The 24940-nt window shown below is 49.0% G+C and overlaps 2 protein-coding genes across 2 annotated transcripts in view; both read right to left on the reverse strand.

The window, feature by feature from the left end:
- Positions 1–1089: 1089 nt before the first annotated feature.
- LOC140913203 (uncharacterized) lies at positions 1090–3018 on the reverse strand. The gene is made up of 2 exons (XM_073349177.1): positions 2291–3018; positions 1090–1715 (listed from the first exon to the last, which is right to left on the reverse strand). The coding sequence occupies exons 1-2, from the start codon at positions 2805–2807 to the stop codon at positions 1195–1197; spliced, it is 1038 nt and encodes a 345-aa protein (XP_073205278.1). The 5' UTR covers positions 2808–3018; the 3' UTR covers positions 1090–1194.
- Positions 3019–10100: 7082 nt separating this feature from the next.
- The window catches only part of AREL1 (apoptosis resistant E3 ubiquitin protein ligase 1), a 49710-nt gene continuing 34870 nt past the window's right edge, over positions 10101–24940 (reverse strand). The window contains exon 19 of the mRNA XM_073349174.1: positions 10101–10486. Coding sequence (XP_073205275.1) covers positions 10409–10486 — 78 coding nt within the window. The 3' untranslated portion in view covers positions 10101–10408. The remainder of the gene's footprint in view (positions 10487–24940) is intronic.

A 24940-nucleotide genomic window follows, 5' to 3' on the forward strand; every position in this document is an offset into this window, starting at 1 on the left:
GGCACAAGAATACCAAGATGAGAGCAGCCCTCACAGTTGAGAAGCGAGTGGCAATAGCCCTGTGGAAGCTTGCAACACCAGACATCTACCGGTCAGTCAGGAATCAATTTGGAGTGGGCAAATCTACTGTGCGGGCTGCTGTGATGCAAGTAGCCAACTCAATCACTGAGCTGTTGTTATCAAGGGTAGTGACTCTGGGAAATGTGCAGCTCATAGTGGATGGTTTTGCTGCAATGGGATTCCCTAACTGTGGTGGGGCCATAGGCGGAACCCATATCCCTATCTTGGCACCAGAGCACCAAGCCGGCGAGTACATAAACCGCAAAGGGTACTTTTCAATAGTGCTGCAAGCACTGGTGGATCACAAGGGACGTTTCACCAACATCAACGTGGGATGGCCGGGAAAGGTACATGACGCTCGCATCTTCAGGAACTCTGGTCTGTTTCAAAAGCTGCAGGAAGGGACTTTATTCCCAGACCAGAAAATAACCATTGGGAATGTTGAAATGCCTATAGTTATCCTTGGGGACCCAGCCTACCCCTTAATGCCATGGCTCATGAAGCCAAACACAGGCAGCCTGGACAGTAGTCAGGAGCTGTTCAACTACACGCTGAGCAAGTGCAGAATGGTGGTAGAATGTGCATTTGGACATTTAAAAGCACGCTGGCGCAGTTTACTGACTCCATTAGACCTCAGCAAAACCAATATTCCCACTGTTATTACTGCTTGCTGTGCGCTCCACAATATCTGTAAGAGTAAGGGGGAGACATTTATGGCAGGGTGGGAGGTTGAGGCAAATCGCCTGGCTGCTGGTTATGCACAGCCAGACACCTGGGCGGTTAAAAGAGCACAGGAGGGTGCGGTGTGCATCAGAGAAGCTTTGAAAACCAGTTTCATGACTGGCCAGGCTACAGTGTGAAAGTTCTGTTTGTTTCTCCTTGATAAACCCCCCGCCCCTCGTTCACTCTACTTCCCTGTAAGCTAACCACCCTCCCCTCTTCCCTTAGATCACTGCTTGCAGAGGCAATAAAGTCATTGTTGCTTCACATTCATGCATTCTTTATTCATTCATCACACAAATAGGGGGATAACTACCAAGGTAGCCCAGGAGGGGTGGTGGAGGAGAGAAGCACCAGGCAGGGTGGTGGAGGAGGGAAGGACAAGGCCACACAACAATTTAAAGGTTTAAAACTTTAAAACTTATTGAATGCCAGCCTTCTATTGCTTGGGCAATCCTCTGGGGTGGAGTGGCTGGGTGGCCGGAGGCCCCCCCACCGTGTTCTTGGGCGTCTGCGTGAGGAGGCTATGGAACTTGGGGAGGAGGGCAGTTGGTTACACAGGGACTGTAGCGGCGGTCTGTGCTCCTGCTGCCTTTCCTGCAGCTCAACCATACGCTGGAGAATATTAGTTTGATCCTCCAGCAGCCTCAGCATTGAATCCTGCCTCCTCTCATCACGCTGCCGCCACCTTTCAGCTTCAGCCCTCTCTTCAGCCCACCACTTACTCTCTTCAGCCCGCCACCTCTCCTCCCGGTCATTTTGTGCTTTCCTGCACTCTGACATCATCTGCCTCCATGCATTTGTCTGTGCTCTGTCAGTGTGGGAGGACAGCATGAGCTCAGAGAACATTTCATCACGAGTGCATTTTTTTCGCCTTCTAATCTTCGCTAGCCTCTGGGAAGGAGAAGATCCTGTGATCCTTGAAACACATGCAGCTGGTGGAGAAAAAAAAAGGGATAGTGGTATTTAAAAAGACACATTTTATAGAACAATGGGTACACTCTTTCATGGTAAACCTTGCTATTAACATTACATACACAGCACATGTGCTTTCATTCCAACGTCGCATTTTGCCTCCCCCCAGCACATGGCTAGCCCCTCCCCCCCATGGCTAACAGTGGGGAACATTTCTGTTCAGCCACAGGCAAACAGCCCAGCAGGAACGGGCACCTCTGAATGTCCCCTTAAGAAAAGCACCCTGTTTCAACCAGGTGACCATGAATGATATCACTCTCCTGAAGATAACAAAGAGAGATAAAGAACGGATGTTGTTTGAATGCCAGCAAACATACACTGCAATGCTTTGTTCCCCAATGATTCCCGAGTTCGTGCTACTGGCCTGGAGTGGTAAAGTGTCCTACCATGGTTGATGGAATAAGCCTGCCCTCCCCAGAAACCTTTTGCAAAGGCTTTGGGAGTATATCCAGAAGAGCCACGAATGCCAGGGCAAATTAATCATTAAACATGCTTGCTTTTAAACCATGTATAGTATTTTAAAAGGTACACTCACCAGAGGTCCCTTCTCCACCTAGTGGGTCTGGGAGGCAGCCTTGGGTGGGTTTCGGGGGTACTGTCTCCAGGTCCAGGGTGAGAAACAGTTCCTGGCTGTTGGGAAAACCAGTTTCTCCACTTGCTTGCTGTGAGCTATCTACAACCTCATCATCATCATCTTCCTCGTCCCCAAAACCTGCTTCCATGTTGCCTCCGTCTCCATTGAAGGAGTTAAACAACACGGCTGGGGTAGTGGTGGCTGAAAACCCTAAAATGGCATGCAGCTCATTATAGAAGCGGCATATTTTGGGCTCTGACCCAGAGTGGCTGTTTGCCTCTCTGGTTTTCTGGTAGGCTTGCCTCTGCTCCTTAAGTTTCACGCGGCACTGCTTCGGGTCCCTGTTATGGCCTCTGTCCTTCATGCCCTGGAGATTTTGACAAATGTTTTGGCATTTTGAAAACTGGAACACAGTTCTGATAGCACGGATTCCTCTCCCCATACAGCGATCAGATCCTGTACCTCCCGTTCGGTCCATGCTGGAGCTCTTTTGCAATTCTGGGACTCCATCATGGTCACCTCTGTTGATGAGCTCTGCATGGTCACCTACAGCTTGCCACGCTGGCCAAACAGGAAATTGAAATTCAAAAATTCGCGGGCCTTTTCCTGTCTACCTGGCCAGTGCATCTGAGTTGAGAGTGCTTCCAGAGTGGTCACAATGGAGTACTCTGGGATAACTCCCAGAGGCCAATACCGTCTAATTGTGTCCACAGTACCCCAAATTCGACTCAGCAAGGCCAATTTTGGCGCTAATTCCCTTGTCAGGGGTGGAGTAAGAAAATTGATTTTAAGAGCCCTTTAAGTCGAAAAAAAGGGCTTCGTCATGTGGACGGGTTCAGGGTTAAATCGATTTAACACTGCTAAATTCGACCTCAACTCCTAGTGTAGACCAGGGCTTAGTCCCTCTTGTGACTCCAGAATTAATTCCTTTCCAAGGAGAAAAATATAGGGCTGAGAATCCTTATTGGGCCAAGCTCAGCCCTGCTGTAAATGGATGCATCTCTACTGGACTTCATTGGGAGTTGTGGCCCTTATGTTGGGGCTGGATCTGGTTCAATTTGACCTAGGAGGTCTGAGCTAAGTGCTGAGAGTGCCTCTGGTGCCATTAGTGACCTGGCTGGAATGACATCATGGTGACATCACACTTCATAAGACCAGGGGACAGCCATGAGATGGGGCTGGTGTCCAATGAGTGTCACTACAGGCCTGGGGGAACCACTGAGGGAAGTGATGCCACCATTTAGATTTTGTCAATAAAGAAAGGGCTTCCCATTGGCTCCAGCCTCTGCTTTCCCCAGGAGGTGGCCAGCATGACCCTTGCCCCTTGTGCTTGTGCTGCAAAGAATTTTAGGAGGACAGTGCCTCATCGTGGCTCCCCTCAATGCCCACTCTAGCTGAGTGTGGCTCCGTTTCAGTTGGTGAACTTGCATTTTCACCAGGCCTACATTTGGTCCAAGGAACAGAGTCCAAAGGAACATACTATATGAATCCCATATGTTACTACTGAGTTGGGTAGAAGCGAACTACAAGATAAACAAAAAATAATAAAGGCAGTGGGCAAAGCCCCAGCACTACAGGGGGAGAGAGAGAGCAATTCCTGCACCATCTATAGAGGAGTGCAAGGATATTACAGACAAGAGGGACTTTAACTACTCAGGCATCTGCTGGGAAACATACAAATAAACAGACTGTCAAGGTGGTCCCTCAGTTATGCAGAGGGCAACTCCATGACCCGGTGGTGAGACATGACCTAATGCACAACTCTGGGCACCCAGAAAGGTCAGCAAAACAATTAGCAGATGGGCTAGATTTATTTCGGAGAATGGTTGAAGAATGCTCTCAGTATGTCCTGGTTAAGCAATGCCTCAGGGAGCAGCCTACTAACCCTTGGATGGCGTGAACACCCAGGGGAAGGGATGTGATTAGATCCAACAGCAAATGAAGAGGGCAAACACCAGAAAACTCTGCTGGTGAGCGCTACTGGATTTTGGGAATCATCTCCTCCCTTGAGCCATTTAAAAGCACAAGTACATGTACTGCAGGGCACCATCTTGCCCTGGCCCCCGGGAATGGACTAACGACCTACATGGTCTTGTCCATCTCACTGCCTTTGATTTACATGCAGCATGGGCTCCTCCATCAACCTGTCGCCATTTGAGCTAGAAATGCCCATTTTCACATTTTTGCAGTCCTGTTCCCTGGGAGGAGGGGCCTCAAGGCATTCTGTCCTTGAGGCATGGAGAGGAATACAGAAGTGGAGGGGGAGCACTGACAAGACAATGGAAGGAGTAGGGGGACAGGTCCCTTCTCTGAGGACAGAGCAGCTTTAACCTCTTGGAAACCCATTGTATTGGGAAGCTGCCTGTCTACCAGGGATGTTGCTGGAAACAATCCACCCCTGAGAGGCTGGCAGAGGAATGCAGGGACCCCAGGCTGGGAGCTTTTGTGAGGATTCTATTCTACACACAATTCTCTGGGTGGCCCTGGGAGCAGCTCCTCTCCCAGCTCCCAGAGAGGCCCTGTCTCATGCTGCAGCTGAGAAAGGGGAGGCCATGTTCAGTACAATAGAATCCAGCACAATGTGCACGCACCAAAGCTCCCTTTCATGTGCACACACACCACAACTTGACCCTAACAACAAGCAGCAGCAACCTGGGAAACCAACATCTCAAGCCACTCAGTCAGGAACCCTCAGGCAAAGACATTCTGGTCTGCAAGGAACTGGAGCCACATTTAGGAATTTAACTCTTCGCATTCCAGGCTCACTCCAGCCACAGCAGGGTTTTTACTAGGACTCCCCTGTAGTTTAGACTTGGGATGCCCGGAGCATGGAAACCTGGTGACACTAAACACACAAAAAGAAAAGAAGTACTTGTGGCACCTTAGAGACTAACAAATTTATGACAGGTTTCAGAGTAACAGCCGTGTTAGTCTGTATTCGCAAAAAGGAAAGGAGTACTTGTGGCACCTTAGAGACTAACCAATTTATTTGAGCATGAGCTTTCGTGAGCTACAGTGGTCACTTTGGATGGGCTATTACCAGCAGGAGAGTAAGTTTGTGGGGGGGGGGGGGCGGAGGGTGAGAAAACCTGGATTTGTGCTGGAAATGGCCCAACTTGATGATCACTTTAGATAAGCTATTACCAGCAGGACAGTGCGGTGGGAGGAGGTATTGTTTCATGGTCTCTGTGTGTATATAATGTCTTCTGCAGTTTCCACGGTATGCATCCGATGAAGTGAGCTGTAGCTCACGAAAGCTCATGCTCAAATAAATTGGTTAGTCTCTAAGGTGCCACAAGTACTCCTTTTCTTTCAACAAATTTATTTGAGCATAAGCTTTCGTGAGCTACAGATCACTTCATCGGATGCTGATGCTCAAATAAATTTGTTAGTCTCTAAGGTGCCACAAGTACTCCTTTTCTTTTTGCAAATACAGACTAACACGGCTGCTACTCTGAAAACTAAACACAGAGTCAGATGAAGAAATGGAGGGAGAAAAGGAGTTTGCTGGTCTTGAGGCTCAGGGACAAACTGCACTGCTGGATTGCTGACAGGAGCTGAGCATGCTACTCCTCACAGACCTACTACGCCAGTGCCCCTCAATCCTGACCTGCCATGCCCTGACCTATTCCAGGCCTGTACGCACCACCTCTGCTGAATCTCCTCGGTTCCACCCTTTAGAGCCCACTGCTCTCAGTCCTGGGTCCCCACAGCACACAGACCTGCTAACTCACCTTAGTCTTACTCACAAGCCAGTTACTCCAGGCCTGAGCACTCCCACTCCTGTGCTCGACTAAAACACCCCAGTCGCATCTATAGTGAATGCTATCACTAATGCCCAGGTATGGTGCTTTACCTATGCAGATGAACTGAGGCCGGGGCCAGGTCCAGAGTAGGGGGAGTCTCCGACACCTGCTTGGCTGAGCATAGGAATGGAGCAACTGGACCCTTAGTGGTTTTTATTGTTTCCTGCTGTAAGGAGCCAAAGGTCCATGTGGAGGGAGGGGCCTTCACTGGGCATGAGGACATTATTCCTTTAGGCTTAGCTGCCTCTAAAGATTCATCATAAGCAATCCTCCCAATCCCCTCAAAAACCAAACACCCCAGTCTCGCATGAACACTTTGGACCCCCACTGTCCCCAGTGGCAGCTCAGAGACATTGCACTCTCCCAGGCAGACCCAGAGTTTCTCTGTGCCATTTCACTTCCTGATGTTTCTCTGGTTCTAATTATCTCTGAAGAGCCGATGACATAGATATATCATCTCCCTGGTGATTCCTTCCCAGATCAGGTTCTGGCATTTTAAATCTGATTTATGAGATGCAGCCATGGATGTGCTAAGCACCTGCATTTGTCTCTCACCTGTTAACACTCTGTCAGTCTGAAAACCTGGGATGCCCCATTCCCTCGAGCTTGTGAAAACCCACGGGGATCCCAAGCAAGCAGGACACTCACAACAGCCAGGGCCACTGCCCCTCCTCCCAGATGTGGGAGCATTTGCAGGGCATCTCCAGAACCAGGAGTAATGGTCTCAAGTTGCAGTGGGGAAGGTTTAGATTGGATATTAGGAAAAACTTTTTCACTAAGAGGGTGGTGAAACACTGGAATGCGTTACCTAGGGAGGTGGTAGAATCTCCTTCCTTAGAGGTTTTTAAGGTCAGGCTTGACAAAGCCCTGGCTGGGATGATTTAACTGGGAATTGGTCCTGCTTTGAGCAGGGGGTTGGACTAGATGACCTTCTGGGGTCCCTTCCAACCCTGATATTCTATGATTCTATGATTCCATTGCTTGTAACATTATTTCCTGGTCATTAATCACTGCAGCTCCTTTCAAAAGCAGAACTTTCCCAGCTAACCTGAACCTGCCACTGTGCCTAGCACAGTAGGGTTCTGGACCTTGACTAAGGCTTTTAGGCACTATGGTAATACAAATAGCGATAAAGGACGGGTCCAGGGCCAGATGCTGAACAAGAACAAACCCTATGAGTGATCAACAGGAAACGCTAACAAGTTCTAATGTTCACTAGCCCATTCCACCCAATGAGCAAAAAGGGCTTCACAAACCCAGCTTCCTGGCTCAAGCTTAGTGGCATTGTCAGGGTTCCCTCCCCACTCTGAAATTTAGGGTACAGATGTGGGGACCCACATGAAAGACCCCCTAAGCTTATTTCTACTAGCTTAGGTTAAAACTTCTCCAAGGCACAAATTCTCCCTTGTACCTTGGATTAGGTAAACGCTGCCACCACCAAGTGATTTAACAAAGAATCAGGGAAAGGACCACTTGGAGTCCTATTCCCCCAAAATATCCCCCCAAGCCCTATACCCCCCTTTTCTGGGGAGGCTTGAGAATAAACAAGATGAGCACAGACCAGTCTTGGGTTTTTTAGGACACTAAAAAAAACAATCAGATTCTTAAAAAAAACAGAACTTTATTAGAAAGAAAAAAGGTAAAAGAAGCACCTCTGTGAAATTAGAATGGGAGATAATCTCACAGGGCAATTAGATTCAAAACACAGAGAATTTCCCTCTAGGCAAAACCTTAAAGTTACAAAAAGAAAAACCAGGAACATACCTTCCTCTCAGTACAGAGAAAATCACAAGCCAAAACAAAACATAATTTAATGCATTTCCTTGCTAATACTTACTAAGGAGTTGGAGTGCTTGCTTTCTTGTTCTGTCTCCGGCAAAAGCCACATGGAACAGACAAAGCCTCTCCCAGATTTGAAAGTATCTTGTCCCCTTATTGGTCCTTTTGGTCAGGTGCCAGCCAGGTTACTTGAGCTTCTTAACCCTTTACAGGTAAGAGGTTTTTGTGCCTCTGGCCAGGAGGGATTTTATAGTACTGTATACAGACAGGTGGTTACCCTTCCCTTTATTTTTATGACACGCCCCCCAAATCACAGATAGTGCTGGACAGCCAGATCCACACTGGCTGTGATTTCTTCCTGGAGCTTTAGGAGAAAACAGAGTTAATAAGACACATGTACCTTTAGATATACTACTGACTATATAAAAAACAACAATATTTCCCACATCTCAAGGACGATTTTAACCAGTTGATTTTGGGAAACTTTCACAGGAGAGTGCATCAGCCACTTTGTTAGAAGCTCCCGAAATGTGTTTTATTTCAAAATCAAAATCTTGGAGAGCTAAACTCCACCAAAGAAGTTTTTTGTTATTGTCCTTGACGGTGTGAAGCCACTTCAGCGCAGCATGGTCAGTTTGTAGTTGGAAACGCCATCCCCAGACATATGGGCATAGCTTTTCCAGCATGTACACAATGGCGTAGCATTCCTTTTCACTGACTGACCAATGGCTTTCCCTCTCAGACAGTTTCTTGCTGAGAAACGTGACAGGATGGAATTCTTGATCCGATCCTTCCTGCATTAAAACTGCTCCCACACCACGCTCGGACACATCTGTGGTTACTAGGAACGGTTTGTCAAAGTCTGGGGGCCTTAACACAGGGTCAGACATGAGTGTCGCTTTAAGCTGGTTAAAGGCCTTTTGACACTCTTTAGTCCATTGGACTGCACTTGGCTGTTTCTTTTTGGTTAGGTCTGCAGTGGGGCGGCAATTTGGCTGTAGTGCGGTACAACTGCCTGTAATATCCGGCCAAGCCTAAGAAGGATTGGACCTGTTTCTTTGACTTTGGGACAGGCCACTTTTGGATAGCATCCACTTTGGCCTGTAGGGGGTTGATAGTTCCTTGACTTGTATAAGTAGGGGCATATACTTGACTTGTATAAGTAGGGGCATAGCGAGCAGATCGAGGGACGTGATCGTTCCCCTCTATTCGACATTGGTGAGGCCTCATCTGGAATACTGTGTCCAGTTTTGGGCCCCACACTTCAAGAAGGATGTGGATAAATTGGAGAGAGTCCAGCGAAGGGCAACAAAAATGATTAGGGGACTGGAACACATGAGTTATGAGGAGAGGCTGAGGGAGCTGGGATTGTTTAGTCTGCAGAAGAGAAGAATGAGGGGGGATTTGATAGCTGCTTTCAACTACCTGAAAGGGGGTTCCAAAGAGGATGGCTCTAGACTGTTCTCAATGGTAGCAGATGACAGAACAAGGAGTAAGGGTCTCAAGTTGCAGTGGGGGAGGTTTAGATTGGATATTAGGAAAAACTTTTTCACTAAGAGGGTGGTGAAACACTGGAATGCGTTACCTAGGGAGGTGGTAGAATCTCCTTTCTTAGAGGTTTTTAAGGTCAGGCTTGACAAAGCCCTGGCTGGGATGATTTAACTGGGAATTGGTCCTGCTTTGAGCAGGGGGTTGGACTAGATGACCTTCTGGGGTCCCTTCCAACCCTGATATTCTATGATTCTATGACCCACCTGGTGTCCGAGGTAAGTCACTCTGTTTAGGCCTATTTGACACTTCTTAACCTTAACAGTTAGTCCTGCCTCTCTGATGCACTTAAAGACTTTTTGTAGATGCTCCAGGTGTTCTGCCCAGGAATCAGAAAAAATGGCCACATCGTCAAGGTAGGCGACTGCGTATTTTCCCAATCCTGCTAGGAGACCATGTACAAGTTTTTGGAAGGTGGCGGGTGCATTTCGCAGCCCGTAAGGGAGCACATTAAATTCATACAGCCCTACATGGGTGATGAAGACTGACCTTTCCTTCGCGGATTCATCCAGCGGTACTTGCCAGTACCCCTTGGTTAAGTCTAAGGTAGAGATGAACTGGGCATGTCCCAGTTTCTCCAATAGTTCATCTGTGCGTGGCATTGGATAGTTGTCTGGGCGAGTTACAGCATTTAGCTTACAGTAGTCCACGCAAAAACATATCTCCCCATCTGGTTTGGGAATTAGAACCACTAGAGATGCCTATGCACTATCAGAGGGGTGGATTACACCCATCTGTAGCGTATCCTGCATCTTCCGTTCTATAGCAGTTTTTGCTTGAGGAGACACCCGTTAAGGTTGGGCTGTAATTGGGTGAGCATTACCTGTGTCAATGGAGTGGTATGCCCGTTTGGTTCGTCCTGGGGTGGCTGAGAACATCAGCGCAAAGCTGGCGCACAGCTCCTGGATCTGCTGTCACTACATACATCCAAAGATCATGGAGAGGTTCACCTCTTCCGAGCCACCATCACTTTTTCCTTCGTAGTAGACACCTTCAGGCCACTCAGCGTCATCTCCTCCCTAGGCTGTAAAGTGACAAACCTTTAATTCTCTGGAATAAAAGGGCTTTAGGTTTGAGGTGGGGGAGTCTATGAGATAGTTAACAGTTCCCAGGTGCTCTTGGACTGTGAATGGTCCTTCCCATGATGCTTCCATCTTATGGGCCTAGAGTGCCTTCAAGACCATGACCTGGTCCCCTACTTTGAAGGAATGCTCTCTGGCATGTTTATCATACCAGGCTTTTTGCTCTTCCTGAGCATCTTTTAGGTTTTCTCTAGCAAGGGCTAAAGAGGTTCAGAGGGTGTTTTGTAGGTTGGTTACAAAGTCCAGAATGTTAGTTCCTGGAGAAGGCGTAAACCCCTCACATTGCTGCTTCACCAACTGTAATGACCCCTTAACCTTGCGGCCATACACAAGTTCAAATGGGGAAAACCCTAAACTGGGATGTGGTACAGCTCTGTAGGCAAAGAGCAACTGCTGCAACACTAGGTCCCAATCACTGGACTGCTCATTTATGAATTTACGTATCATGGCCCCCAAAGTTCTATTAAACTTCTCCACCAGGCCATTCGTTTGATGGTGGTAAGGGATTGCAACCAAGTGATTCACCCCATGAGCTTCCCAAAGGCTTTCCATGATTCCTGCCAGGAAATTAGTTCCCGAATCTGTCAGGATGTCAGAGGGCCAACCTACCATGGCAAAAATATCTGTTAATGCCTGGCACACACTTTTAGCCCTGGTGTTGCTTAATGCTACTGCTTCCGGCCATCGGGTGGCAAAATCCATGAAAATCAGTACGTACTGCTTTCCTCTGGGTGTCTTTTTCGGAAAAGGACCCAGAATATCCACAGCTACTCGCTGAAATGGAACCTCAATTATGGGGAGTGGCTGGAGAGGGGCTTTGACCTGGTCTTGGGGTTTTCCCACTCTTTGGCACACCTCACAAGACCGGACATAGGTAGAAACATCCTTGCCTATTCCCTCCCAGTGGAAGGACTTCCCCAAACAGTCTTTGGTTCTGTTCACCCCAGCATGGCCACTAGAATCATCGTGGGCTAAGCTCAAGAGCTTTTTCCAGTACTTAGTTGGAACTACCAACAGTCTCTGAGGATGCCAGTCTTCCTGGTGCCCACCAGAAAGAGTTTCCTAGTATAAAAGTCCTCTTTCTACAACAAACTGGGATTGATTAGAAGACTTGTGAGGCAGTGGGTTGCTCCACGCTGCTGTCCAAACTCCCTGGAGGCTTTCATCTGCTTCCTGCTCAGCCTGGAACTGTTCCCTTGATGCTGGAGACATCAGTTTCTCACTGGATTGTGGACTTGGGCTTGGTCCCTCTGGAAGCGATGCAGGTGATGGGGCTGTTTCCGTTGACTGTGAACCGCTCTCCGCTGGTGCACTATGTTGGGGTTCAGGCTCCAGCTGAGCCTCTTGCGTAGGTTTAGCTGCTGCTGCCAGGGCAGGCTCAGTGGGGCCCTCTGGTGTTGGGGTTGCAAGCGCTGGATTCAGTGCTGGCACTGGGTCTGGTGCTGGTTGCTCCACCAGTTCTGGGACTGGCTCTGGCTGGGTCTCTGGGACTGGATCCACTACGGCTGTTGTAGACCTTGGCCTGGGGTCTGGTTCCATCACCTCCATCTGGGTCTCTGGTAACACAGACAGGGGCCCTGGTAGAAGTTTCCAGAACAGAGCTAGGTGTGACAGCTTGCTTAGTCAGGCTGCGGGTTACCATTCCCACCCTCTTGGCTAGCTTCACATGGTGGGCCAAGTCTTCCCCCAGCAGCATGGGAACAGGGTAATCATCATGGACTGCAAAAGTCCACATTCCTGACCAGCACTTGTACTGGACAGGCAACTTGGCTGTAGGCAAGTCAAAAGAGTTTGACTTGAAGGGTTGAATCATCACTTGGACCTCTGGGTTGATTAAGTTGGGGTCCACTAAGGATTGGTGGATAACCGACACTTGTGCTCCAGTGTCCCTCCACGCTGTAACCTTCTTCCCGCCCACACTCACAGTTTCCCTTTGCTCTGAGGGTATCTGGGAGGCATCTGGGCCTGAGGAACTTTAGTGTGACCCCAGTGCAATGAACCATAACCTGTTGGGGTTCTTGGGGCAGCTGATCTTTACATGCCCCAGCTCGTTACATTTAAAACATCGTCCAGCTGACTGGTCACTGGGGTGAGGTGGGTTGCTGGAGAATGGTGTGGTGGGACGATAAGGTGTCTGGGGTTTTCCTTGGGATGTAGGTGGGGCCTTGGGTTGCCCCCGGTGATAGGGTTTTGTTTTGGGTTGCCCCTTCTGATGTTCGCTCCAACTGCTACTAGTTTTTTTCTTTTGTAACCCTTCTGCCCGTCAGAGTTGGCAGCAACAAGGGCCAGGTTCAATATCTAGGGGATCCATTCCGATAACACAATGCAAACCGGCTCGAGCCCCCACCCAGTGACCTGGGACAAATATATACCACCCCCGCTGGGCACCTCCAAGAGGCAATACTTCCCCTCTCGCAAGCACATAGTCTGAGTGTAGCAAAAAGCCTTTTAATAACAGAGAGAAACAATGTGGCATTATGTTGGGGAAACACCACCAACAGGATTCATAACACAACCCATGAGCAAAAAACCACCCCAAGCAAATTGGGGCACGCCCCTTTCCCTTTGGTTCTTGAGTCCAGCAACCCCAAATCACCCAAAGTCCCAAAAGTCCAATGCCCCAAAAGTCTCTGTCCCTGTTCAGGGCAGCCCCAGAGTTCGAAAGTTTTTCTGCGGAGCTTTACCTCCCAACCTGGGTGGAGATGGGACGGGGGTAAGAGGCACCTTACATGATCTGAAGCTGACCGCCCCATAGCTCCATAGCTTCGCTCCGCTCCGCCAGCCGCCCCACGAACTCCTTCGCTCAGCTCCGCTCCGCAGCCCACAAGCAGCTCCCATCATCCCATGAACTGCTCCACCAGCCGGTCCACAAACTACTCCACGTCCCACCAGCAGCTCCCGCCATCCTATGCACTGCTCCACCAGCCTGTCCACAAGGCACTCCAGCCGTCCCGCAAACTGCTCCACAATATATCTTCAGGCTCCCCCGCTACTTAACACAACACTCAGTGATTTCAGCTCTTAGGTGAATTCAGCTTGTAGTAGGGGAGCCTCAGTGCTGGTGCATTGTCAGCCCAAAGTGAGCTCAGCAGCCTGTAACTAGACTCCTAATGGAATCAAAATTAGCTCTGATATTCCACAGTGGAGAGAGGAGGAAGTGCAACTAGCATGTAAGGCCCTCACCAAGGGGCCCATGCCACCAAGTATTAATACTTGTCCCCAGCCTCTCTCTATTCACACAGTTTTGGAACCCATGACCTTTGCCTAGCGAGTGCTACTTAGTTGATGGTGAGTCCCTCCATCATAACAAAAGGCCACGTACAGTTCCAAGCACAGTTCCCATAATCAGCGTAATAACAATTTATTCTTCCTGCCCCAACAATAGAGACACTGGGGATCCCACAGCAGCCAAAGTGACCATTTGGGCAGCTATGGCCTCATTCTAGGCAGGGTGGGTGTGCCTATGCAAATGAGATCAGCCCCTGAAGTTCTTTTCCACAACTTGCCACACCTCACTACCAGATGTCAGGGTGGAGCTCATCCTGACACTGCTTACACTTTTCTGCCACCTCCACCCATTTGGCTCCAATCTCCCCTGCCTCAATTACAGTTTTGGGCTTCCCATCTAGGATGTCCCTTTCTATTTCCTCAGGAACACCCTCTAAGAACTGCCCCATTTGCATTAGGAAGGGCAACTCTTCCGGAGATTTAACATTTGCTCCTGATATCCAGGCATCCCAATGTTTCACAGTATAGTAGGCATGTTGGGTAAATGACACGTCTGTTTTCCACCTTAGGGCTCTGAACCGCCGACAGCCCTTCTCGGGTGTTAGCCCCATTTGAATTCTGGCCTTGTTTTTAAGAAGTTTGTAGCTATTCATGTGTTCCTTAGGCATTTCAGCCACCACCTCTGCTAAGGGTCCACTGAGCTGCGGCCTCAGCTCTACCACGTACTGGTCTGTAGAGATGCTGTACCCAAGGCAGGCCCTTTTGAAATTTTCTAAGAAAGCCTCAGTATCATCGCCTGCTTTGTAGTTGGGGAACTTTCTGGGATGGGAAGCGGGACCTGGAGAAGGATTGTTAGGGTTCTCTGCTATATTCTTATGACTTATGAGGAGAGGCTGAGGGAGCTGGGATTGTTTAGCCTGGAGAAGAGAAGAATGAGGGGGGATTTGATAGCTGCTTTCAACTACCTGAAAGGGGGTTCCAAAGAGGATGGCTCTAGACTGTTCTCAATGGTAGCAGATGACAGAACAAGGAGTAAGGGTCTCAAGTTGCAGTGGGGGAGGTTTAGATTGGATATTAGGAAAAACTTTTTCACTAAGAGGGTGGTGAAACACTGGAATGCGTTACCTAGGGAGGTGGTAGAATCTCCTTCCTTAGAGGTTTTTAAGGTCAGGCTTGACAAAGCCCTGGCTGGGATGATTTAACTGGGAATTGGTCCTGCTTCGAGCAGGGGGTTGGACTAGATGACCTTCAGGGGTCCCTTCCAACCCTGAGATTCTATGATTCTCCTTAGCCCTTGCCATCTCTAACTCCAGTGCATGCTTCCTCTTTCTTTCTCCTCCATCTCTTTTTCTTTCTCCTCCATAGCTCTCTTGTGGTCAGCTTCCTCTGCCTCCACCCTGGCTTTTTCTGCCTCCATCTCCAAGCGTTCTAATGCTATCTGTCATATTCTTTTTGTTTCTCTTCAGCTTCAGATCTGGCTAATTTTCGTTTCTGTTGCACATTGCTTTTCGTCATCCTAGCTCCTGCTTGCCTAGGTTACCTGAGAGCTAGAAAGCGGGGGGGAAAAAAACTGCTTGTGACTTGTAACTTAACACCTCTGCCTCCAGGCAAAGAGAGAAAAACTCCTCAGGTCTGTGCTTTTGGTTCAAAATGATCTCCGGTTCAAAATGATCCCACCACTCTGCCACCATGTCAAGGTTCCCTCCCCACTCTGAACTTTAGGGTATAGATGTGGGGACCCGCATGAAAGACCCCCTAAGCTTATTTCTACTAGTTTAGGTTAAAACTTCCCCAAGGCACAAATTCTCCCTTGTACCTTGGATTAGGTAAACGCTGCCACCACCAAGTGATTTAACAAAGAATCAGGGAAAGGACCACTTGGAGTCCTATTCCCCCAAAATATCTCCCCAAGCCCTACAGGCATGTATTAGCAGAGTTGGGGTTACTCAGCCATGTTGCTGCTAAAAGACAATGCTCATGGGTTACCCTGCTCCAGCCCTGCTCTCCCTAGAAACTGGCTCAAAAATGTGCTGGGTGTGGGGTTTGAGTAGCACTTCATGCTTGTCACTGCCAATAAACCCAGCATACCTTGGGGCATGAAACAAACACACACACACACACACGCCTGAATGCAAACACCTTCCTGGGGGGATTAAGACACAACAATTACATTAATACTCAGAACATCACAACAACTGCTTCCCATACCTCCAAGCCAGGCAAATGAGACAAAGTCCTTCAAAGGCTGGGCCAACTCACTACATGATACCAGAGGTTTGAACTGCGGGCAGCATTTAACATCTAGGGGCTCTGCTCTGAAGTGGCCACTGGACATGCCTGTAGGACAGTCTTTCCCTATCTACATCCTACCATCCAACTAAAGGACTAAGACCCCAATTACTTGTGTCAGGAAGCTCTAGCACCATAGAACTCTGGGTTCACTTCCTGGCTCTGCTACAGATTGGATGCGTGTCCTTGGATAAATCACTTAATCTCACTGTGCCTCAGCTCCCCATCTGTAAAATGGGGATGAAATAAACAGGGAAGGTAAGAAAGTATATTTAGACGGTAAGCTCTTTGGGGCAGGGAGTGTCTCTTGCTACACATTTGTATAGCACCTAGCTCAATGGGGCCCTGATCTGCGTTGGGGCCAAACTGCTGCTGTGTTACATCATTGTATTGCATCAGCATGCAGGAACATGTCCATCTCACACATCTAAATTATACCACTGCCCTTACATGGTGATGAACTGAGTCCATTATGATATCCAGAGTTCCCTCTTAGAGGCCTTCTCACTGTTCACATCCAGACAGGCCTGAAGAGGACAAGGTCTGAACAAGGTCAACTGGATCGGCGCCTTGCATTCTAGTCAGGCCTTTGTGTCCTGGCCACAGCATCCATATCTGAAACTGCTTACAAATGAGGTAAAGGAAAAGTCTGGAATTCTAACCCAGTCTCCTCGTGGTTTCAGTTCTGATTCCAAAGCAGCTGGTTGGGCCTGGTGGGTGATATACAGCCCAGCTGTCCGACCCGCCCCCCACCCCAAACACCCTCACTGAGCTGAAACTTCTTCACCAGTGGGCCAAACTCCTGTCTTCCCACAGCCCCCAGAATTGCTTCAGAACATAAATATCTGAAGTAAGGAGATGACGACCCTTCCCAGAGACAGCCATTCTGAGCATGGTACCTGATGGGAGCCAAACCCTCCAGCTGTTCTAACAGGTCATTGAAAGACCTTTCCTGTGGTGGTGGAGAGCAACTGCCCCAGGCTCTTAGACTACAGGGCCCTGTTGCTGTTACTGGGAACACAAGTGCTGTGCTCCTCTCTTCACTGGGGGGCCTCCTTGCAGTGCTGATGCCCTTTTCTTACTTAGACTGCATAGCTGGGGCAGGCTCTCCTCCAGCTGGATCCCTTCCAAAGTTCCAGCCCAAGCTCAGGATAGAGGAATAAATAGTACTTGGAGAGGTGTAGGAAGGGATGTGTGGGGATGAGAGCCCCACAGGAAAAGACATAGTGGACAGATGGTACCACAAGGACCCCACTTCTGTAGGTGTCAGAGCCAGAGGCACTACTGGGTCAGGATATCTCTTTAATACAAGTTCAATCACTTCTTTCTCAAACAGCCTTCCCCACCCACAGCCGGGGCAACTGCCACAGCAAGGGGGCTGCAGGTCTCCCGCAGGCCAAGGCCAATCAGTTGCATGGAGCCCGCTCAGATCACCGCAGCAGTTGTGACCACTCTAAACACCAAGCGGCAGATGGAGAGAACCTGCCATAAAGCACTTTAATGGAGATGGGAAAGGAAGCTGTGCCTAAATCAGAAGGGTCTCCAGACCATGTGATTCCCTTCTGAACTGTGCAGTGCACCCAGAGAGCACAGAGGTAGCTGGGGCCGGCTCCTAAATATCTGCACTGGCCTGGAGGTTCTTTCTGTGTGACTAACACTCTGCAGCTGGACAAGAGAGTGAATTAACATGCTGTTTAAGCCCTCCATCCAAGTTCTGAATAAACAGAGGCAGCCAGGGGTGAATCTCTCCCCTCATGGGGCCTGGTCCTTCTGGTTTGAGGACAGTTCCTCAAGGAACTTCCCAATATGGACCATGAAGGACCAGCAGCTCCTTTGCCTGTCACATAGCCAAAAATCTGCTCCTTCTTCAGCTCACCTGGACCAGCTCTAGTCTTTTCAGCCCTGCAGAGCTCCAAATTGGCCTGCTGGGTACTTACTTAGCTGCCTCTTCATTTATGGTCTTCTGTCACTAAAGCCAGTACTGTAATTGGTGCAAGGACCTTCAGCTGGTGGGGAGGGCTCTCACAGAGCTGAACGCAGCAGCACCTCAGGCATGGGACAGGACTGAACGGACATCTATCCTCCTAAATCTTTATTCCCCGTGGGCACAAGGAAATGCACTGAATACTCCCCCATGTCTGTCAATGAGGCCAGTGCCTCATGTTCAGACAGGCGGTGCCCTTACTCCTGCTCCCAAAAGTTGCAGAATCAGATGAAGTAGCAGAGACTCACTTCACACTCAGCCTGCAGCTGGACAAAGACATGTCCTAGTATGCAGCCTCCTTGGCTTTCAGCAAGCTCCAGCTTCATCCTCCCAGCCAGCAGAAAGAGACCAAAGTCTCCTCAGTCCTGCAGCCCAGCTCTGGGGAGCAGCTTGTTAGGGCATGTCCCCTCTGGTCTCTATCACGCATGTTATTTTGTTTTATGTGATGGATTATTTCACTACCCGATCTCCCTCTTGTTTGCACTGGAGGCTTCTGGAAATCAATCTGCCTTTCAGTGCTGCTTGCTACACCCCACTCCTTCCCTGATTGGGGCTCCTACTGAGATATCACAAGTATCACTTGTACACAAACATATAGAAGCCTCCTGATCAATGAGCATGCAAGCAGATGGGTGCCCTGACCCAGGGATGTGGTCAGGTGGGCACACTGCACCTTGGCCACTCTCACACCAACTGTATGAGGTTCAGGTTTATGCACAGCCAGAGAGGTCATGGGAAATAAGGCTCCAGTATTTTCACACTCCTCGTCCTCCACATCCTGCCTCCTCCCTGGCTAGAATGGAGGCAGTAGGGTGCTGTAGAGACCTTTCATGGGGTGCGGGGGGAAAGAGGAGGAGGCAGAACCATTCCAGAGCCCCTGGATCTGTTCCTCAGCCTTTCGAAATCTGACCCCCTGGCTTTTCCAGGTTGAGGGAGGGGCCCCTACAGATCTGTTTGTGCTGTTCCTCCTAATGGGGTGTTGTGTAACACAGGGGGAAGTGACTGCAATAGGGACCCCGGCTGAGAACAGAGCCTTTAATCCTGTGGCCCAGAGGGAATTTGGAAAAAATACCTACATCTGTTGTATTGAATTAGGCTCATGGCTCTGAGGCTGACAGCTGACCCTGGCTGTTCGTGATGCCAAGACAGAGTCCCTGCCAAACAGTGCCAGGGTGAATTACCATGACTGATTGGAGAGCGAAAAGGCAGCCAGGAAGAGCTGGAGAAGGAGTACACTCTGCCCAGCACCCTGGAGAATAGAGAAAGTCAAACCACAGACAACCTCAGAGCAGCCACAGTTAGTGCTTTGTGCTCTGCCATGTCAGACCCAGCTCCATCCCCACCACAGCCAAACGTAAAGAACTCTGACCTCTGTGCAGCCATGCTGGCAGGAGAGAGAAAGGTGAAGAAAAAGTGAGGAACACTAGTTGAAGGGATGGGGATGCACGTGAATAGCGTGGGAGAGGAAAGGAGAGGGAGCAGGTGTTTTGGGCAGCAGTAACCAGTGAGCTGTGAACCCATGCTATAGGGGCCCCCTTGAAAAAATCACTGTGGAGTATGGGACACAAACAAACAAAGTGAAAATGGTGAAGAGACAGAGAAGAAAGTGATAAGAGGGGCTCCCCACCGGGTAAAGAGGAAATTTAGAGAGGGGGGGCTCCTTACCTTTCCAAGCCTATGAGACACATTTCTACACTGCACATCCTGCAGGTCAATGGGGGACGATGTCTGCTGACCCTAACTGCAGCAACCCCTCCCCAGAGGGGGACACAGATGGCAAGGCACTTTTAGAATGATAAACTCTCACCCTTCCATGTGCCTTTCATCCCGAAGGATTGCAAACCACTTTACAAACCATACATACAGGGATTATTCACTCACCACTGAAATACAGCCTCTTCTGGGGTGCGGTGTGGCAGCTGTTTCACAGCACATAGCAACACTACACAAAAGGCAGGTTGTGAAGGCAAACACCATGTCCAGTAGAAACTGCAGGGGGGGACAGAATGAAACTGCCCAAATTTGGCCAAGACTCAGCTTAATACCTAGACACTTTGGAAATGTGCCAAGGATTCCTGAATGACCACAGTCAGGATCTACATTTAGTCACTCATTCAAAAGATAGCACCTCCAGCAGCACACTGGGCATCAGCCTCAGACACTAGGTCAGAGGGGACAGTGCCTGCTATTGTGTTGCCCACACATCTTTCAGCACAGCACCCCTTACCATAGCATTGGGGTATTGGGGTCAGTACTTTCTCAGAGAGGAGAGTGCCCCTTACTGAGTCACCAGCACCACTTCCTGAAGCACCTAGTTGTTTCTTAGCAGTGTTAAACTGGCCCAACCCTGATTAGCATGAGAGATCTGATGGGATCGAAGTATAAGGTGGCCAGTTTTGGCTTTCTTCTTTCTACCTAAGAACACTGGAATTCCTATACCAGCCCAGCCCAAAACTCCTCTAGCCTAATATCCTGTATCTGACAGTGGCCAGTATCAGATGCTTCACAGATTCACAGAGTTTAAGGCCAGAAGGGACCATTAGATGATCAGATCTAACCTCCTGTATAGCATAGGCCACTCATTACATTTCACTCAGACATACCTCTGTTGAGCCCGATGACTTTAGTCTACGGTATTTCAGTAGAAGGTGAAATAAAATGGCAGAGGAAGTTTCATCCTCTCATCAGAAAGGCTGGCCTATGCTGTGAAGCAGGACAGGTTTTTTTTGGTTGGGGTTTGCTTTGAATCCTATTTAATGTAACTGTAGCTGTTGTCATTATCCATGTAAATGTCACATCTTTTTAATCCTGCTAAGCTCTTGGCCTCAGTGCTGTTAGACTGTGGAACTCATTGCTACAGGCTCATTGTGGAAAAGGGTATTTTCCTTGGATCAGGTTTAAACTTGCTGCCTGTCTAATTTATTGTGCTCTTGCATCACAGACAGGGGCACCTGATTTATCTTCTTTGTACTGTTCACTATTTTGCATACTTCTATCCTATCCCTCTCTTTGTCTCTTCTCTAAATAGCAACAACCTCTCTTCAGATTAAAATCTTTCCAGGCCTGCACCTATTCTTGTTACCTATTTTAGAAGCCCCACCCCCTCTATGTTTGCTATAATCCTTATAAGATGACCAGGGTTGAGAATGCACCGCTGAGTCTCAGCAAGGGCAATAATAAGAGAAACACGCAACTGAAAATCGAACCACCAAACTCCTTCCAGCCTGCACACTGTTGCCCCCTGGTTCTATGAGGAGCTCCTGGGTCCAAAATTACTGTTCCCACTGTAACCTGTCACCTCCCACTAGCTGGTGTTAGCTGTCTGAGCTGGTGTCTCTCCCTCTGTTCTTCAGATTGTCTAAGACCAGATCTGTCAAGGTCAGAGTCCTGGGCCTGTGGACAGCATGGCAGCACCAAGTGATTTACATCTCACTAATATTCCTGGTATGCAGCTCCACTGAAAATCTGTCACTTCTCACTTAAATCACAACTGTTCTCAGCCCAGGAAGAGGACAATTAGAAAGGGCTCAGGAATATCGGGGCCCACTCAGACACACATACTTTGGAAGCCGGGGCACTATCTTCTTCCAAAGCTTGGGGATGCTAAAGTTACTTACAGTAAATGTGCTGGATCAGACAGGTCACACCTTTTGTATTCGAGGAAGCTGTAGCATATGAGGGCAGGAAGGGTTAGACACCAACAGAGTTGGTATACTAGCTGCTTCAGAACAACATGTCTGTGGTTGGCAGCAGGGCAGAATGGGATCAGGTCCAACTTTGGCTATGGTGAGGAGGCATCCTCTGGTGCCCAGTTCCCTATGCTTGGATCCTTACAATTCCTTGACCTGCAATGCTCCAATGGCCTCTTCTGTGGCTCCAAAATCAAATGCCTTCAGTCCTTACTGTCTTCTAAAATGCTGACACTGTCTCGTGTTGGTGGAATATTTCACCTCCTATGCACCTAATCAGTTGAGCTTTCCTGGCTGATTGGATTAAATTCCTTCTTCCTCCCCAAACTAGTGACCAGCCTGTGCCTTGAAGCCTGAGGGATCGTTTTCATCTGGTTAGAATTACTGCGGATACTATTTATTTACATGACATTCTAAATTTTTAAAAATAATTACTAAAGCTATTTTCCTTCAGCAAAATGGGGCAAAATTTTCCACAGGTTAACTGTATATTGTGCAAAGATAATTTCCTTTTGATGCATTTTAAATTTGTTCAGCTAGAAACAGAGGGGTTTATGTAAAAGGGGACTGTGCTGGAACAGGGTGTACTTCTGCTAGAGTCACTCTTCTCTAGATTGGGGGTAAGAAACCAAGCATGAATGTCTACCAATTCAAGAACTCTATTAAAAGGGAAATAGCCAATAACCAATCCTTCCAAACGAATGAACTACACCATCTCAAGTCAATCACAGGTGGCCCTCTGGTGGTCAAGCTGCTGCAATGGGCGCTTCTCCGTGAGATGTGAAATGATATGCTATGATCCTTTAGGGCAGGGGTGGGCAAACTTTTTGGCCAGAGGGCCACATCTGGGTATGGAAATTGTATGGCAGGCCATGAATGCTCACGAAAATTGGGGCTGGGGTTCAGGGTGGGAGAGGGCTCTAGTTGGGGGTGTGGGCTCCAGGATGGGGCCAGAAATGAGGAGTTCAGAGTGCGAGAGGTGGCTCCGGGCTGGAGTGGGGTGTGTGTGTGAGGGTTCCAGCTGGGGGTGCAGGCTCTGGGGTGGGGCTGGGAATGATGGGTTTGGGGTGCAAGAGGGTGCTCTGGGCTGGGATTGAGGGGTTCAGAGGGCAGGAGGGGGATCAGGGCTGGGGCAAGGGGTTGGGGCAGGGCAATGGCTCAGGGGTGCGGGCTCCAGGCAGTGCTTACCTCAAGCAGCTCCCAGAAGCAGCAGCATGTCCCCACTCTGGCTCCTACACGGAGGTGGGGCCAGGCGGCTCTGCTGTGTGCTGCCCTGTCCGCAGGTGCTGCCTGTGGTGCGGAGCCCCCTGGCTAGCCCTACGCATAGAAGCTGGAGAGGGAACATGCCGCTGCTTCCAGAAGCTGCATGGAGCGGCCCCCGACCCTGCTCCCCAGCTGGAGCGCCAGAGTGGGGCAAGCCTCACACCCCCTCCCCAGCAGGAGCTTGAGGGCCGGATTAAAATGGCTGGTGGGCCGTAGTTTGCCCACCCCTGCTTTAGGGGATATTACTACCACTCCTTTCTTGCATCCCCTTTTGGCCATCCTTCTGCTCACTGCTGCATTCCTTCTTGAGGCAGGATAGCTTGATAACATCAGCTGCAAAAATCTCAGATTCAGGACTGTTATAAACAGGATGGAGATTAATTGTTCTCTATTTCCACTGAAATTAGGACAAGAAGTAATCAGCTTAATCTGCAGCAAGGGAGATTTAAATGAAATATTAGGGAAATTTTTCTAACTATAAAGATAGTTAAATACTGGAATAGGTTATAGGGGAGGTTGTAGAATCCTCGTCATTCACAGTGTTTAGGAACAGGTTAGACAAACACCTGACAGGTATGGTCCAGGTATGGGCCCTCAGCACAGGGGAATAGAGCTCTTAATTTGGTAGACATTCATGCTCAGTGTCCTGCATTTCTAGGATTCTATTGTGCCGTCAGGGAAGGAAGTGTGTCAAAGTGGAGAAGTTAGAGTACCAAGGCACAGACTTCCCACTGCTGTGCTGAAAGTCACTTTAGAAGAGGCTGAATCATTACTAGGAGAATCTCTTGTTGTCCCTGTCCCCTAAGCTTTAAAATCATCTTCAACTCAGCTCTTGCATGTTAATACTATTATGACCTGTACTAACTAAAGGCCGCAAAATTATGAATTACTACTATTCAAGAATTATCCAGGCATCAAGGTTTTTTAGATGAGATAGGACAGAGACCTAAGAGAATAAAAATTCAAGGTCTAATGGCAAGGTTTTGCCAGATTTTCCAAAGTTTGCTTAACTGAGGTTTGTATTATACCTTATCTTTTCAACAGACCACAAAGCCTCAGAGACCTAGTCATAGACCGGGACCCCATTGGGCTAGACACTCTACAAACAGAATAAGAAGATGGTCCCTGCCCCAAAGTGCTTACACTCTTAAGACTAAAGCAAGCTACAAAGAGATGGGTACCAGAGGTGGATTAGGGATTTTTGGGGTCCTGGACCTGAGCAAGAGAGGGCCTCTCCCCGTCCCTTCTGCCTGCAGTCACTCCTGCCGAGGAACGGGATCAGGGCGCTTGTCTGGCTCTGCCCACCCAGCGCTCCTGCTGGGGAGCGGGGGAAGCCCCCATGTCTCGACCCCACTCCCCGACAGGAGTGCCGAGGGTGCAGGGGAAGCCTCCGCACCCTGACCCTGCTCCCCAGCATGAGCACCGGGTGGGCGGGCGGAACGGGTCGGGGCGCCAGGGCACCCATTTTTCCAGGGGCACATGGCTACAGGCCCCATTGGCCCATCCAACACTGATGGGTACAGACAGACAATTGGGGGAGTACAAGGAAACATGAAACTATACTGGTCACCATGAGAAGCTGCGGTCCCAGTATACCAGCAATCTAACCATAGATATGGGTTCTGTAGGCATCATGGCAAAAGAGGGTTTTGAAGGAGTATAATGAGATAGCTTTGAGGATGTTTATGGAGAGCTCCTCCCAAGCATGAGTGACAGTATGGGAGAAAGCACTATGGTCCTTGTTTGAAAATTTAACAAGTAGGAGATGGAGGTTGATATCATGGGTCAGCTGGAGGTGGGAGTCGAGGTTTCGATACTGACAGATGACAGGTAAGGTGGGGATAGGTCACGAAGGGGCTTGGAAAATGACGACAAGTAGCTTACATTTGATGCAATAGAGAAGGGGAACCAATGGAGGGATGCAAAGAGACAGGTGACATGGT

Source organism: Lepidochelys kempii, chromosome 6, assembly GCF_965140265.1.
Source record: "Lepidochelys kempii isolate rLepKem1 chromosome 6, rLepKem1.hap2, whole genome shotgun sequence".
Taxonomy (NCBI): Eukaryota; Metazoa; Chordata; order Testudines; family Cheloniidae; genus Lepidochelys; species Lepidochelys kempii.

Bases quoted from the DNA above. Each gene is read 5' to 3' on its own strand.
- LOC140913203 (XM_073349177.1), bottom strand. From the start codon at position 2,807: ATGGACCGAACGGGAGGTACAGGATCTGATCGCTGTATGGGGAGAGGA. The intron at 1,716-2,290 runs GTGAGTGTACCT...TTTCTCCACCAG, and splicing joins AGGTGGAGAAGGGACCTCTG to CTGCATGTGTTTCAAGGATC.